The 15,643-nt window shown below is 45.5% G+C and overlaps 1 protein-coding gene across 1 annotated transcript; it reads left to right on the forward strand.

Annotated features, from left to right (window-relative positions):
* Window positions 1–317: 317 nt before the first annotated feature.
* LOC128324997 (transmembrane protein 14C-like) lies at window positions 318–12,369 on the forward strand. Its single transcript, XM_053250302.1, has 5 exons — window positions 318–467; window positions 7,783–7,859; window positions 9,445–9,546; window positions 9,873–9,960; window positions 11,695–12,369. The coding sequence occupies exons 2-5, from the start codon at window positions 7,784–7,786 to the stop codon at window positions 11,750–11,752; spliced, it is 324 nt and encodes a 107-aa protein (XP_053106277.1). The 5' UTR covers window positions 318–467; window position 7,783; the 3' UTR covers window positions 11,753–12,369.
* The last annotated feature ends 3,274 nt before the right edge of the window (window positions 12,370–15,643 follow it).

A 15,643-nucleotide genomic window follows, 5' to 3' on the forward strand; every position in this document is an offset into this window, starting at 1 on the left:
TCCCTATTATTCTGTTTTCTGTACAAAATAGCACAGGGGGGGGAGCTTTGACCGCCGATGCCCCGCCCCGCTATTTGATGGGGACGGGGAACTCAGTCTTCTATTTCGCAATATTACAGGTCGAAAATTGGGCGTTAATCAGTAAATGTAGCTCTCCAGTCCTTGAGTAAGTCCTCCCATCAGTTCCCCAGAGCCTTCTTTTCAAGCAAATATGTTTAATGTAATTTTGCAGCCTCACCGACTAACCACCATCATAATCTTTACGACCTGCCGCTGCCCTCAAGCAAAGGGTTAAGCGAACTCCGAGCAAAGTGTCGTTTGTCCTCTTTTGATCGTGAACACGCAGGGTGTTTTGCTGGTCGTTCCTTCTTGTGCGCTCCCTGCCGTGCGTAGAGTCGGCTTTGGAAGGTTGGGCTCCTCAGCATTCGGGGAAGTGCCGCGGACATTCCGGGTGACCTTGGCGAAAGGTCGGTCGGTGCAGATAGTGCACCGGAATAGTAGGGACTAAACTTTGTAGCTGTTTTTTCCCCCCAAGTGCGGGGGGAATGTTTCTTGGGCAATAGTACGTGGCCGTGTTTTATCGGGAAATTCTATTCACTGTCGCTTTTGTAAACCGTATGCTCATAGCGAAACATTCTCTAATAAAAGTCAGTCTGTAGCTGGTGCTGATTCAGAGCGACTGGATCGAAGCGGATTGGCTTTGGCAGAGAGATTCGGTTCTTAGGGAGTATTCCCTGCTTGGCACGTTGCCCTCATTTGCCTGCCGGGGGCGATCACAAAAGATTTTGCCTGTCTGCTAGATCCAACCGCTCTCCCCATTTGGTTCGCTTGCCTTGCCTCGCAGTTTGAATCCTGACTGGATTAACACACACCAGTAAGAGGCTATGCTACAGTTCTAGCGCTGAGAGGGATACAGTTTTACTCCGCAACGCTGTAACCCTAAAAGTTGCCAATTGTATCTAATGCTGCTGACAAGAGGCGAGGCTCAGTGCCGTTAGCAGGTGGGTATTCAGCAGGCACAGCGCTGCGTTTCCCAACATGGAGGAGTGAATGGAAGCGCTGCATCTGTTGAATGTCCATCAGTCTCATACACTTTTAAAGTTCTAAAGCATTTTTCGGTGCATCGCCTCGTGCTTGCTACTTGCTGAGATTCTCGCAAAGGAGATGGTCTAGTAGGTCTTTACGCTGCTGTAGCAAGGAACTTCCTGTGTGTAGCAAAAGTACATAGTCGGCATCATAACTCTGAGAACGGTTCAGAGACTTCCTCACGTATGCAATTTGGCTTTGCGAACTTGAAAGGTATGGATGAAGCATGGCTTTTGTAAAAGAGAAAGGAAGGGGGGTAAGGCTGAAGTCAGGCCACCCTGCTCCTAAAGTAAAGTGTGCCGTCGAGTCGGTGTCGACTCCTGGCGACCACAGAGCCCTGTGGTTGTCTTTGGTAAATACAGGAGGAGTAATGCAATAGTTCTTTTTTTGCTTTTTGGTGCCATCTGGTGTCTTTCCTCTAGTTTGAAATTCCATTTAAAATGGACTTGCTTTTCTTTCCAGGTAACTAATTCATTCTTAGGGATAGATAAGTTTGCATGCCCCCCCCCCTTAGTAAGACTTGTTCATTAGTTATTTATCTATTGCTCTCTTTCTTGAGGAAAAAAACTCAGAAGTTTTCTAGTCTCAGAACAGCCCTACAAAGTAGGTTAGGCTGAGTGAGAGTGAGGTGCCACAAGGTCACCCATTGAGCTTCCCAGAATCAAGCCTACCAATGTAGACCTGGCACTAGTGACATGTTAAGGTGAGGAATGCAATATAAAACCCAGAAGAAACGGTTTTGCTTGATGGAGCTTAAATGTGTAGATTAAAAGCAAGTGTTAAAAAGGTTTGAGGTTGTTGTTTGCCTGCTCAGTACACTTTATGTATGGCAGAATCTAATTTGTATTTAAGTAGTTCTAATTTTTTTTACAAACCAGCAGTAGAAGTCAAAATTAACCTGCCCCAAGAGCTTTCCTAAATAACGAAACTTTCACTGTGCTTGGTGAAAAGCCCAGTGGTATTGTGCTAAGTGAAAGCAAGTATGATTGAACTTGGTAGATCTTATCTGGAAAGGGGGAAATCCAGAATTGTTGTGCTGTGTCTGGGATTGCAAGACAGAATCTGTCTCTCTTATAAACATTCCTCTTCATGCCTTTGCCTCAGTTTCTCCTTTCTGTAACTCACCTCCTGGAGAGGGCAAAGAGAAAATATACAAATTAAGTAGCAGTGCTGGGAAAGGAGTCCAGACTGTGCAACACTGGAAGCAAAAGTCATACCCCTTGCAGTGCTCTTACCCCTGGACTTTCAGGGCAAGGTCCAGGGCCTCCACACTCCCTGGGGCCCCCCAAATCCTCTTTGGTCTGCTCGGATGGTGTGGTTGCTGTGCCGCTGACATGACTGTGACCTGCACCAGGCAGCCAAGCATTACCTCTGCTTTAGAGATTGGGGGGGGGGCGGAGTGAGGAAAGAAATATGTGGGAAGGGAATATGTTAACATAAGAACATAAGAATAGTGGTGTGCACGGAACCACTGCGGCGCGGTCCGGCACTGAGGGGGGTCTACCTTTAAGGGCGGGGGGTAGAACTTACCCCTCCCGCCGCTCTTCTCCCTCTGGCGCTGCATTTAAGATCGAAGTTTTGGGGGCGGCAGCGTTCCTCCCTGCCGCCCCTGCCCCCGTCGTTGCCTGGAAGTCGAGTAAATACGAGTACGCATGCACCCATTGCAGCGCGTGCACGCCTGTCGCCGCCGTGCACACGCCGCATATGTCACACGCAGCGTCCATGTGACGTATGCGGCATGCCGCGACGGGCGCATGCGTACTCGTATTTACTTGACTTCCGGGCAACGACGGGGGCAGGGGCGGCAGGGAGGAATGCTGCCGCCCCCAAAACTTCAATTTTAAATGCAGCGCCGGAGGGGGAAGAGCGGCGGGAGGGGTAAGTTCTACCCACCGACCCTTAAAGGTAGACCCCTCCTCAGTGCCAGACCGCCAGACCGGTCCGGTTCCAAACCGGTTCGGAGGCCTCTAACATGGCCTCCAAACCGGTTCGTGCACATCCCTACATAAGAACAGCCCTGCTGGATCAGGCCCAAGGCCTATCTAGGTTTCATGGAGTGACCCCTGGTTCTAGTGTTGTGTGGAAGGGAAAAGAATATCTCTTTCTCCACTTTCTCCACACCATGCATGATTTTATAGACCTCTATCATGTCTCCCCACCATCGTCTTTTTTCTAAACTAAATAGCCCCAGTTGTTGTAGTCTTGCCTCATAAGAAAGGTGCTCTAGGCCCCTGATCATCTTGGTTGCCCTCTTCTGCATCTTCTCCAGTTCTACAATGTCCTTTTTTAGATGTGGTGACCAGAATTGTATGCAGTACTCCAGGTGTGGCCACACCATCATTTTGTATAAGGGCATTATAATATTAGCAGTTTTATTTTCAGTCCCCTTCCTAATGATCCCTAGCATGGAATTGGCCTTTTTCACAGCTGCCGCACATTGAGTCAACACTTTCAACTAATTGTCCACCATGACCCCAAGATCCATCCCTCTCTTAGTTAGTCACAAATAGCTCAGATCCTATCAATGTATACTTGAAGTTGTGGGTTTTCATCCCAATGTGCATCACTTTACACTTGCCAACATTGAACTGCATTTGCCATTTTGTTGCCCACTCACCCAGTTTGGAGAGGTCCTTTTTGAGCTCCTCGCAGTCCGTTTTGGATTTCACTACCCGAAAGAGTTTGGTATCATCTGCAAATCTGGCCACCTCACCGCTCACCCCTACTTCTTGATCATTTATGAATAAATTAAAAAGCACTAGTCCCAGTACAGATTCCTGGGGGACCCCACTTCTTACTTCCCTCCATTGTGAAAACTCTCCATTTATCCCTACCCTCTGGTTCCTGTCTTTCTACCAGTTAGCAATCACACATGTACGTGTCCCCTTATCCCGTGTCAAAATGTTTCTGCTAATGCATATTTGCATAAATATTGCTGTTTTATATTTTTACATTCTTGTGAGTTCAGTTGCTGTTTGTGCCCTCAAGAAGCCATGTGTTAAAAATACTCCGTGTGTCACTGTGTGTGTGTGTGTGGGGGGGGATGATGCTTAACTTGCAGTGAGTGGGGGAGCAAAGGTATTTAGGTCTAGGCTTCAAAATTACACATGTGCAGATCAAAATAAGAGGAGATAAGAGTTAACAAGGAGCAATTAATGTATGGAACTCCCTGCCACAAGATATGGTGATGGCCACTAGCTGTGGCTTCAAAGGGGATTAGGGAAATAATTATGGGTAATCTCAACAGGTACTAGTCATGGAACAACAATGGTAGAGGGTTATTGCCATCATATCCTGCTTGCGGGCTTCCCAGAGGCATCTGGTTGACCACTATGGGAAACAGGAAGCTGACCTGGCCTTTGGTCTGATCCAGCAGGGCTCTTATGTTCTTCTGAGATAAGTTTTTCAAAATTACCTTTTACTGTCCCTTATATAAAGGAGTAGTTGTAACCTTTGAGGTTGCCTCTCATATTACACCCACACACAGGGCCTTGTTCAGGCTAGGCTTACCAGATGACAACCTGCAGATTCTCCTTTTATCATTCAATTTGCTCAGGGGCGTAACTACCATTAGGCAAGGGGAGGCGGCTGCCTGGGGGCCCCCACGCCTCGAGGGGCTCCCCAGAGGCAAGTCACATGACTATATATTGTGAAGTGTGTGTGTGTGTGTGTGTATCAGTGAGGGGCCCATTTTAAAATTTTGTCTCTGGGCCCACTCCAGCCTTGTTACGCCCCTGAATTTGCTGCTCAATTGAGATATGTGGCAGCTGTGGCTTCCCCACCTGTTTTTCACCCAGTCTCTCATCAGTTGCCCTTGCCTTCACCTGCTGGTCATAAGAGGTAAGCCAACAACCAGGCAGGAGAAGCTGCATCTGCTTGTCTCCCAATTCAGCCACAGAGCTAACAGTCAAGGGAGAATATCTGGTTTTCAGCCTGGCAACTCTTGTTCATACACGTGCATGTCCTTCACTTGATGACCCCTGAATGTGATGAATGTGAGTGAATTGACGCCATTGTGTCTGTGCTGATATGAAAGATCTGACTGGTGCTTTATCTGGGATGGCTCTTTGCAGCAGCATCAACTTCGAGTAATGACTTTAATGTTTGGGTCACCAAGTGATGAACATGCATGTGTGAGCAAGGCCCTAGAAGGGTAAAGCAGTGGGGTATGTATCCTTGAGTCAAATGCATTCAGAGACACCAGGTGGCATAATTGCCTTTGATTTTCTTATGTAACGTACTTGTCACAATTTTAATATCAACCTTTGTTTTAAGATATACTGATTTTCCATCTGTCAAAATGTGAATACTTTAGAATATAATTAAAATACATTTTCAAACCAAATATGAAGTCTGTATAACTAATTGGAGGACTTTGAGCTCTCTTTAGTGATAGACTAAATACACTAATTCAGAAAAGGAACTCCTTTGAAGTAAGTGGGATTTATTTCTGAGTAAACATGTTTATGAACATAAATACACCGAAGTCAGGGTTAAGCAGTCCTTATATGATCACAAAGAAACTACAACCACTCTTCAAATAAATTGTTGCTTATCAGATAAATTGGTGACTTGCAAACACATTGAATACTCATATAACCAAGCCAATGTGGTGCCCTAAACAATTAAATATTGGATATTTAAAATACAATTTGCTGGATGCAATTTGAGCACTAGGGTCTTCTTCTGCAGCATAAAGAAGAAAACTCTAAGAAAAGTCTTCCAAATATAGATACCCTGGGTCAGGCTTCTGTAATGCATGCACTTTGGTAGTTCCATATGGTTTAGCTCAAATAGCAGTGTACCTGTGCCAAAAACAAACAAAAGGTTTTACTGATTCAGAAGCCTAGTTGCCTGTCTCACCATGTCATCAGTTAAATTTGTATATCTTAAAACCAACCATTCTGTAGTTGGAAGGTGGGGGAGGGATGTTGACATGCAGCCCCCACCCTCCGATGGCACCGACTCTTAGCACCAGCAACCCTATTGGTCATTAGGGGTATGAGGGATAGAGACAGCCAGTAAGGGCATTCCCCCTCTGACCATGCTTTCTCTACTCTGATTCCCCTTTGTTAGACTAATAGTCTCAGGTTTCATTCTCTCATCTGGAGAGAGAAACTTCTAGTGGTGTGCACGGAACCGCCGCGGCACAGTCTGGCACTGAGGGGGGTCTACCTTTAAGGGCGGGGGGGTAGTACTTACCCCTCCCACCACTCATCCCCCTCCTGTGCTGCATTTAGGAACGAAGTTTCGGGGGCGGCAGCGTTCCTCCCTGCCGCCCCTGCCCCCGTCGTTGCCTGGAAGTCTCGGAAATACGAGCACGCATGCGCTCGTATCGGCGTGCGCCTGTTGCCGCCATGCATTCACGCCGCATACGTCACATGCACGCTGCATGTGACGTATGCGGCACACACACGGTGGCAACAGGTGTGCGCGCGCCACGACGAGCGCATGCGTGCTCGTATTTCCGAGACTTCCAGGCAACGACGGGGGCAGGGGCGGCAGGGAGGAACGCTGCCGCCCCCGAAACTTCGTTCCTAAATGCAGCACAGGAGGGGGATGAGCGGCGGGAGGGGTAAGTACTATCCCCCGCCCTTACAGGTAGACCCCCCTCAGTGCTGGACCGGCCCGGTTCCGAACCGGTTCGGAGGCCTCCAACATGGCCTCCGAACCAGTTCGTGCACATCCCTAGAGACTTCCTCTTTCTCTCTTCTCCTCTTCGTGTATGTAGCTAGCAGCGAGGCATGTAGGCCTTCTCTTCCTCCCTGATGGATTTCCTAAGTAAACTACTTTATTTAGAACTTTAACTCCATGGCTCTAGAGACAATATTAACTAGCAGTGCTCTCCTTACCTGTGCACTTCCGCTGCAGCTGGAATAGATAAAGAAATCTCCCCTCCAAGCTTTCTAACAAAAAAATAAAAGAGTATGGATCGGGCGTCTTGGAAGTAAATCCCATTAATTTTCAGTGCGGCTTATTCCTGAGGCAATGTGCAGAAATGCAGCCTTACAGCATTCTCAGAAGTTCTGGGTGCAAATGCTGGCCTGGTTAGTGGGGAGGGCTCCTTGACTTGATTTTGTTTTACAAAGAAAAGACTGGGTTTAAACTTTGTTGGAGATGGTGTTCCAGTGCATTGACCTTTTGCACCAACCACCCTAATTACCACTATGGGCATTGGGAGTCGAAATAGTGAGTAAGGGTCTCCCTCCCTAACTGTCTCTACTCTATGACCCCTGATATGACTCTTCGGGTATTTCCTGTTGAGTCCAATCCTTTCCTTTCCGCTTAGAGAGTAGATAGTAAGATGGAAACAGCTATCTTCCTCCTTACCTATTCATTACATAGTCCTTTAGATTAGGGTTAGGGTAATTTCACTTTACTATCCAAAGTGAACTTAACCAATAAATTACTTAGTACTTAGTTCTACAAGAATCTCCATGTGTTTTCTCTAAATAGCTGCAACAACTAAACTCTGTGCTAACTATTCTGTAACTGGAGTGGGTGCTCTTCCCTAGTATTCTGCTGTTTACCTTCTGGGGCTACAATTAACAACCCCCAACAAACTTCGCAAATCTTTTTAAAGCTTTGAAACCTTGAAGTATTTCATAAGCAATCGCTTCCCTGAAAACAAATGTAAACAGTTAAAAATTCCTTTCTGGATCTGGGATTTACACGATCTTCATATTTATGTTCCAGAATGAGTGTGGACTGGGTTGGCTATGGCTATGCAGCACTGGTTGCTTCAGGAGGAATAGTTGGCTATGCAAAAGCAGGTTAGTGTTACAAAACTGCTCTTTTATTTTCCCCATCCTTCTTTATTCAGCACGATGACCGGACATTTGTATATGCTTTGGGGCCCTGGCTGGTGGAACAGAGATGCTATAATGTTTGGAACATCCTGAGGATGTTCTAGTAGAGCTTGGAGGACCAGACCGTTTACTGAGACCTTTGGTCCTCATTGTGCCAAATGCCCGAGGTGAGTATTGGCAGTACAGTAGAAAAAGCCACAGTTTCCTCGTGATTCTTTGTCTGTGTGGGGCAAAATACATTACTGCTCACTCTCCTGCCTCCCACCCATTCATCATTTGTGGCTTGAAAGGGGGGAAATCAGCTTTTGAAAAGCTTTTCTGTCTTATTCTCTGCAGTCTATTGCTCCCACACTCAAAGCCACGGTACCAAGACAGACACTAAACAAAATGATGGATGAAAGGGCCACAACTTTAATATTTTGAAGAGCTGGATTAACAGGAGAAAACTCCACCCCCTACAGTGCAGGCCTAGCTTAGGCTGGAGGTCCTTCCTCAATCAAACCTCTTCAGGCACACGCTGATTCAGAGTACGAAACAGTGCAGGACTGATTCCTCTTTGCCAGCCCTGGAGGGACAGGACTCTTGTGTGCTTCACCCCTTCAAGCCATTCAGCTGTTGATGTTAGTAAAGCCCCCAAAGCAGGTGGGAGTGGAAATTGTAGTAAAGCCTCTGAGGACTGATTAACAACTTCCTTCTTTCAAGGGTTCTTACCAATGAAAACCCCACTACTCCTACACCCTGCCTCCACGGCACCGGTTCACATTATCTTTTTCATGTAGTTTATCCTCAAATTCTGCATCCCTGAGTCACATGCACATAGGAAGCTGCCATATACGGAGTCTGACCATTGGTCTATCTAGCTCAGTATTGTCTTCACAGATTGGCAGTAGCTTCTCCAAGGTTGCAGGCAGCAATCTCTCTCAGCCCTATCTTGGAGAAGCCAGAGAGGGAACTTGGAACCTTCTGCTCTCTTCTCAGAGCGGATCCATCCTTCAAGGAGAATATCTTACAGTGCTTGCACTTCTAGTCTCCCATTCATATGCAACCAGGGCAGACCCTGCTTAGCTAAGGGGAGCATGTAGTGTGAACTCAGGATTTTTTCATCGATCCAAAGACCACGCTGCAAAACCTGGCATTTAAGAAGGACCTCCAGTCTTAGAGCGGAACTTGACTTATCAATCCTGGTTAAATGTTGGGGCCTCAGGAGAACAAATTGGTTGGACAGAAATATGCCTTTGGGAAGACTAGCTAGACCGAATTCCTCTTCAACATCCAATACTCTGTGCTTAAGTCTTCTTTTGGATTGGAAAAACCACACAATACTCTCCACAGGAGTGCATGTGGCTCAGGGATCTGGGATTTGAGAGTAAGCCAATATTAAAACAATTGTTTGAACTGTCCTCCTGGCTTTTTCTGTTATCATGTAAGCCAGCTTAAGAGCTTCACAGTCATGTAGTGGGATAAAAATCTAAACAGAAAACAGAATAATGCACAGCAATATCTTCTTCCTGTTGCGGGGTCACACATTCGTCTCATTCATTTCTTCAAGGTAGTGTTCCATCACTAGCTGCTGGTCTCCTCTTTGGTGGTTTAGCAGGCGTAGGTGCTTATCAACAGTCTCAGGATGCAAAGAATGTTTGGCTTTCTCTGAGTAAGTATTTGTATTCTCTTTTTAAAATATATATATAACTATTCAGAGGTTTGTGGGGTCGAAAAAAATTGCAAAATGACCCTTTCCCCTCCATCTGTTAATGCAGCCCAACTTCACATTAACCATTTTTGGTAACTTCATCCCTCTGCTGTCTCGTGTTCAGTTTGCAATCGACTGCAGCGATCGACAGCAATCCTCAGCTCTTTTTCCACATATAAGACTGGCAAGCCAAGTATTCCCATCCTTTACCTGTCACTACTTCTGCAGAACTTAGCATTTGTCTCTTTCCTTTCAATAGTTGCACTGTGTTTGTTCTGTTTTGTTAGTTGCATCTGGAACTTTGACTGCTGTGATGGGAATGAGATTCTATAACTCCCGAAAATTCATGCCTGCAGGATTAATTGCTGGTGCCAGGTACAAGTTCTACTCTTAGCTCTAGCTGTTAGGCTCTTAGGTTCTGGACTGTTGTTTGATCTAAGCAAGGGGCTCCCAACCCTTTTTAACAAGTGTACCCCTACTGTTGCAAACCTTCAGCTCAAGTGCCCCATAGAAACTGAAGTCATTCACACAACCGAAAACTGTTCTACCTGGGTTTGGGCTCCCAATTTTTGGTTATGTGGAAGCAAGGAAAGAGGAAAACCTGGGTAGAAGTGATTGTGTAGAATCAAGGTACGAGGAAGACCAGGCTTTTCCTCCTACCTTACTTCCACACGATCACTTCTTCCCAGGGTTTCCTCCTACCTTGCTTCCACACAACTAAAAATTGGGAGCACACACAGCTCCCAAACCCTAGCAGATCAGTTTTTGATGGCTTGAAAGACTTCAGTGTGTGAGTGTATGCACGCACACTCGTTACATTTATGAGACAGGCAACTCCAATCATTGCTTTACAGTCAGACTTAAGCTCTCTACAGCAGGGCTGCATAACTCAAGTGCCCTGGTGGGCTGGAACCATCCACAACCTGGTGTGTAGGGGCCGAGATCAAATTCTTAGCACATTACATTAAAATTAAAAATATTATTAGTTACTTGTGGAACTATTCCCCCATCAGTAGACCCAGAGTTTTAACCAAGGATAGTGGCCAGAGAATAGGTCCTGTCCCTGTTCAATGAGTGGGGCCCCTAGAGTGCATGCCAGCCCCAAACAAATGCCAAGTCCTTTCCTCTCCCTAAATTGATGTTGCTTTCAGGCTGCAATGCTAGGCATGCTTACATGTGAGTAAGCCTCACTGGGCACATCATGGAGCATATTTCTGAGAAAGCATACACAGGATGACACTACAAGGCAGTTTCCAGCTCCTGTGTTGCTTCAGCATAACTGGGAGCCAGTAAAATAGTCCCTACAGGCAGAATCCGGCCCCTGGGCCTTATGTTGTGCAGGCCTGCACTACAGACATTATGAGGGCAGCCATGCTCATGCTTACAAGGGGATAAGCGAGGAGGAAGTCCCACCCCCCCACCGTCACTCACCCCCTCATACCCAAAGAACATGCTTAGGGCACTGTTTATCTCAATCAAAGTTGCTGCTCACAGAACCGCCGTTGAAAACACTTACAGTGCCTCCCCCTTCAAACGGTGCCCTAAATGTGTTCGTCAGGCACAAGGGGGCGAATGACAGCAGCGGGGCAGGACTTCCTCCCTGCTTTCCCTCTCATAAGCGTTTGTGTGGCTGCCCTCTAAATCGTCTGAAGAGGGCTTAAGTTACTCATGAGTACTCCCAGTGAAATGTTTACTTGTCTTATTTATTTAATTGAGAGTACTTAGTGTTAATTTTCTAAAGCCTATCAGACTGAGGGGAGGGATATGCTGAGCTTCAGCACGTAGCCAGCCAATTGAGAGCACAGGAGGGTCTTCACTCCTCTTCTGCAGTGGACCCATCACTGAGGATGCATCAACTTCAAGCCGGTGATCCTCAGATGGGGAACAGATAGCACAGTTGCCACGTGGGGAGGGAGGAGGGTTCCGAGTACCCCTAGAAGTCCTAAAAGTACTCCCTGTTGGGAACTCCCAATCTAAGTAAATGGGGAATGTAGTTCTATTTAAGAGATACACTTATGGTCTGTACTGTGACCATATAAGGTGAAGTAATAAGCACCTGGCTTATAGCACTATTTACTGAAAAGTTGATTTGCTTTTGTCTTTAAACAGTCTGTTAATGGTGGGGAAGCTTGGATTACAGCTGATGGAGAAGCCCCTTCAGCCATAATTGTGGATCAGGCAAGAAGCAGATAAAACACCTGAAGAGACAGCTTTCTGAACAATACTTGAAGGAAGAAAGCAACAAAAAATCTGTTTTATTCACTTGATACTGAAATTCTTGATATTTTTTTAAAAGCATAGCATCTGCAAGGATGCCAATTACAAAAGCATCAGCATAACCAAGATAGCATCTGTATTGGTATATTGCTGTATAACGTCAACTAGCTACAGAATCAGGTCTTTCACTTTTCACTATTTACACATGCATACATTTCTTCCCATAGCTCTGAGTACTTTAAGATAACAGATGGGAGAAAGTGATGGTCACAGCCAATGCCATTACATTACTACGCTATTCCTTTCCCAGCTTATAAGTTTGTCTTGTCAAGCTGAAAATGGGGGAGGGGGGGCATTCTGTATACAGATTTTTTGTACTCATTTGTATCTATGCTTAGGGGACTGCAATCCAGGCTGAAGGGCTTAAGAAAAATAGCTTTTTGGAATCATGTTTTGTTATTCTCTCTTTAAAAATTGGGCAATATTTTGCTAAATCTCTGTAGCAAGTCATAATAGACAATTGGTCATTGGAGTAACGACTTATTAATAAAAATGTAATCTCTCGGAGTTTCCTAGTATCTTTTAGAAATGAAGGCAGAATTGTTTTGTGTACTGTGGGAGAGCGTTTAAGATAAAACCAGAAGAAACCCAATAGCTTTCCTTAATCAGTTCCTGAAAGCAGACAAGATAGTAAGACTTGCATTTTCATCAATAGCTAGCAGTTTTCAAAGAGATTATAGCACTGATCCAGATCTTTATGAGTACAATGGCATGTATATAGATTTCTGTATGCAAAATCTTCCCTGTTCACCTCCCAGGCAGTAATATTTAGCAGTACAGTTACTGTTTAATACATTTAGCACTTGTATAGCTCTTGTAGTGATCAGCCTCTCCTCCCTCTAAAGCAGGCTTCCTCAAACTGCGGCCCTCCAGATGTTGCTGAACTACAACTCCCAGCATCCCTAGCCACAATTTATTGTGGCTGGGTATGCTGGGAGTTGTAGTTCAGCAACATCTGGAGGGCCGCAGTTTGGGGAAACCTGCTCTAAAGAGTTAACCGGAAGTGAACCCTTGTCTTGACTGACAGGCTGGTGAACTCCAGGGCTCAGCCAGTCAGCACACCAGGTAGGCAAGACCTAGAGCACTGTTGCCAGGAAGAAGGATTCTTTGTGAGTAGAAGCTAGGCTGGAGGTGCACAGGATGACATGTGGGCTGGCGGCAGGAGAATAACTGCAGATCCTTGAAAGATAGGAGGGCAGGAAACTTGAAGTCCCATCAGGAGTTTGGCGAGTTCAAGAAAAAGTGAAGTTTAGGGGAAAGTTTTAGTCAGACTTTGCGTTAGGGATGTTATATTGCTTTGGTGTGCACACTCTACATATGCTGGATACTGTTCTATTATAGTTTACCTGCATCTTAATTGAAATAAGAAATACTCGCCTACGCTCAATACATCTAGGGCATTGCAAAAGCCTCTGTAAACATTTAAGTGTGCATTAAGACAACCTATTTTTGTAATCCTACTAAGTATTCTTAACTGTATCTAAAAGCTGGGAAAGCCTCAGATGGAAGCGGTCTGTAGTAATTGAATAAAACTGGGTTTTTAAAAGTTCTTTTCTTTTTACAAGCCTCTCCAAGTTGGTTCAGGAAAAGAGGGGGTTGAAGGGGGACTTCTCTGGTGCAATCATGCCCTCAAACATTCAGCAGCTATGTTTTCTTACCATGTGTAGGCTTGCACATGGAAGATTTTTGTTCAAGAGTCAAATAAAGTGTATCTTTTCCCTGGGTTATCCAACCCCAAGCCCAGAGAGTTTCTGTAGACAAAAAGGGTGGTGGTGGCGGCAGCATTTTGAACCTACCAATAATAGTTTTAGAAGCCTAGCCAGGGATCTTTCCTCAGAAGCCTCAGCAGGGATCTTTCCTTCACGTGAGCTTGCTCTGAGACAAAGGCTTGAATTCATTACAGCTCTTAAATAAAGCATTTCACATAATTATATTAGCAATCCCTGCAACAGCAATATTCCCATACTGTGGGTGGGTGTGCACGCATACATGCATGTGTACTGAGAAATGCCAGGCCAGGTGGCGGGGAGAGTTGTCTAAAGTGAGTTCATGACAAATATAAAATTTTAACAGAAGTGTTTTTCAGATCAATCACTTAGTCAATGCACTACATACAGCTGTCATAGGCTCTGCCCCGTAGAAGGTGTGAAGATCTTATATGCTTTGAAGTTTGTGCTCAAGGAGCTACTGGGCTGTATTGCATAGCTGATCTGTGCACACTTGCACAGTGAATGTTATTTACATGGGTAGAACTTCTAAATAAATGCATTTAAGATCAGACTCATGGAAGTTACATAGATCAGGACTGCACAGCTGCACCTCTCCAGCTGTTCTTGGACTACAACTCCCATCATTCCCAGCTACAGGGGTCAATAGTCAGGGGTGATGGGAGCTATAGGCCAACATCCGCAGGGCTAAAGTTGTGCAGCCCTGCCATAAATCATTTGCAAAATTCTTGGAATTGCCCTAACACATACAGACTTAGTAGCTTGCATATAGGGGTTTGAATACTATATAGGGAAAGAACAAAGTACTTCAGCATTTGCTACTTTTCTTCAGATGCTAAATAGATTTGCTCCTTCTGGGACAGATGAATTGTTAATACAAGAAATAGGGGTGTGCAATTCGGGTTTTCGGGTGATTCGGCTCGGACCCGAACCGAATCACCCCTGTTCTGTTTTGTGCCCGAATCTGGGTCACCCGAATCACCCTTGATTCGGTTCGGATTCGGATTTAATCCGAATCGATTCGGGTGGGTAAAAAGGGGCCCAGGGGCAAAATTTTGGGGTGGGGTGGTAGTGCCCAATGGGTGGAGTCTACCACCCCAATTTCAGGGGGATTGGGCAAAGGGCTGATTTTTGGTGAATTTTTTAAGTTTTAGTGACTTTGGGGCAGTTCGGGGGCATAGAATGGGATCTGGGCAAAAGGAGTGGGGTGGGGTGGTAGTGCCTAATGGGTGCAGGCTACCACCCCAATTTCAGGGGGATTGGGCAAAGGCTGATTTTTGGGAAATTTCTGAAATTTTCATGTCTTTGGGGCAGATTGGGGCAGAAAGTTGGGCCTGGGGCAGAATAGTGGGGTGGGGTGGTAGTGCCTAATGGGTGGAGGCTACCACCCCAATTTCAGGGGGATTGGACAAAGGGCTGATTTTTTGAGAATTTTTGAAGTTTTAGTGACTTTGGGGCAGTTTGGGGGCAGAAAGTGGATCTGCCCCAAAAGAGTGGGGTGGGGTGGTAGTGCCTAATGGGTGGAGGCTACCACCCCAATTTCAGGGGGATTGGACAAAGGGCTGATTTTTTGGGAATATTTGAAGTTTGGGTGTCTTTGGGGCAGATTGGGGACAGTAAGTGGATCTGCCCCAAAAGAGTGGGGTGGGCTGGTAGATAGTGCCTAATGGGTGGAGACTACCACCCGTCCCCAATTTCAGAGTGATTGGGCAGAGGGGTGAATTTTGGTGAATTTATGAGGTTTGTCTTCATAAGGTGAAGTGTGCTAAATTGATTACTTCCTCATATTATTCATAGTAATTGAGGTGTGAAAAAGTGAAAGTGGGGTTATGAGAGTTGTTTAATTGAAAAAAATCTCATTTGCTATGATAGAATGAGAATTCACACCTCAGAAAAAACTTCTGAGGTGTGAATTCTCATTCTATCATAGCAAATGAGATTTTTTTCAATTAAACAACTCTCATGACCCCACTTTCACTTTTTCACACTTACTATGAATATGAGGAAGTAATCAATTTAGCACGCTTCACCTTATGAAGACAAACCTCATAAAT

This window comes from Hemicordylus capensis, chromosome 4 (assembly GCF_027244095.1).
Source record: "Hemicordylus capensis ecotype Gifberg chromosome 4, rHemCap1.1.pri, whole genome shotgun sequence".
In the NCBI taxonomy this organism is placed as follows: Eukaryota; Metazoa; Chordata; class Lepidosauria; order Squamata; family Cordylidae; genus Hemicordylus; species Hemicordylus capensis.

Bases quoted from the DNA above. Each gene is read 5' to 3' on its own strand.
- LOC128324997 (XM_053250302.1), top strand. From the start codon at position 7,784: ATGAGTGTGGACTGGGTTGGCTATGGCTATGCAGCACTGGTTGCTTCA. The intron at 9,547-9,872 runs GTAAGTATTTGT...CTGTTTTGTTAG, and splicing joins GAATGTTTGGCTTTCTCTGA to TTGCATCTGGAACTTTGACT. The intron at 9,961-11,694 runs GTACAAGTTCTA...GTCTTTAAACAG, and splicing joins GGATTAATTGCTGGTGCCAG to TCTGTTAATGGTGGGGAAGC.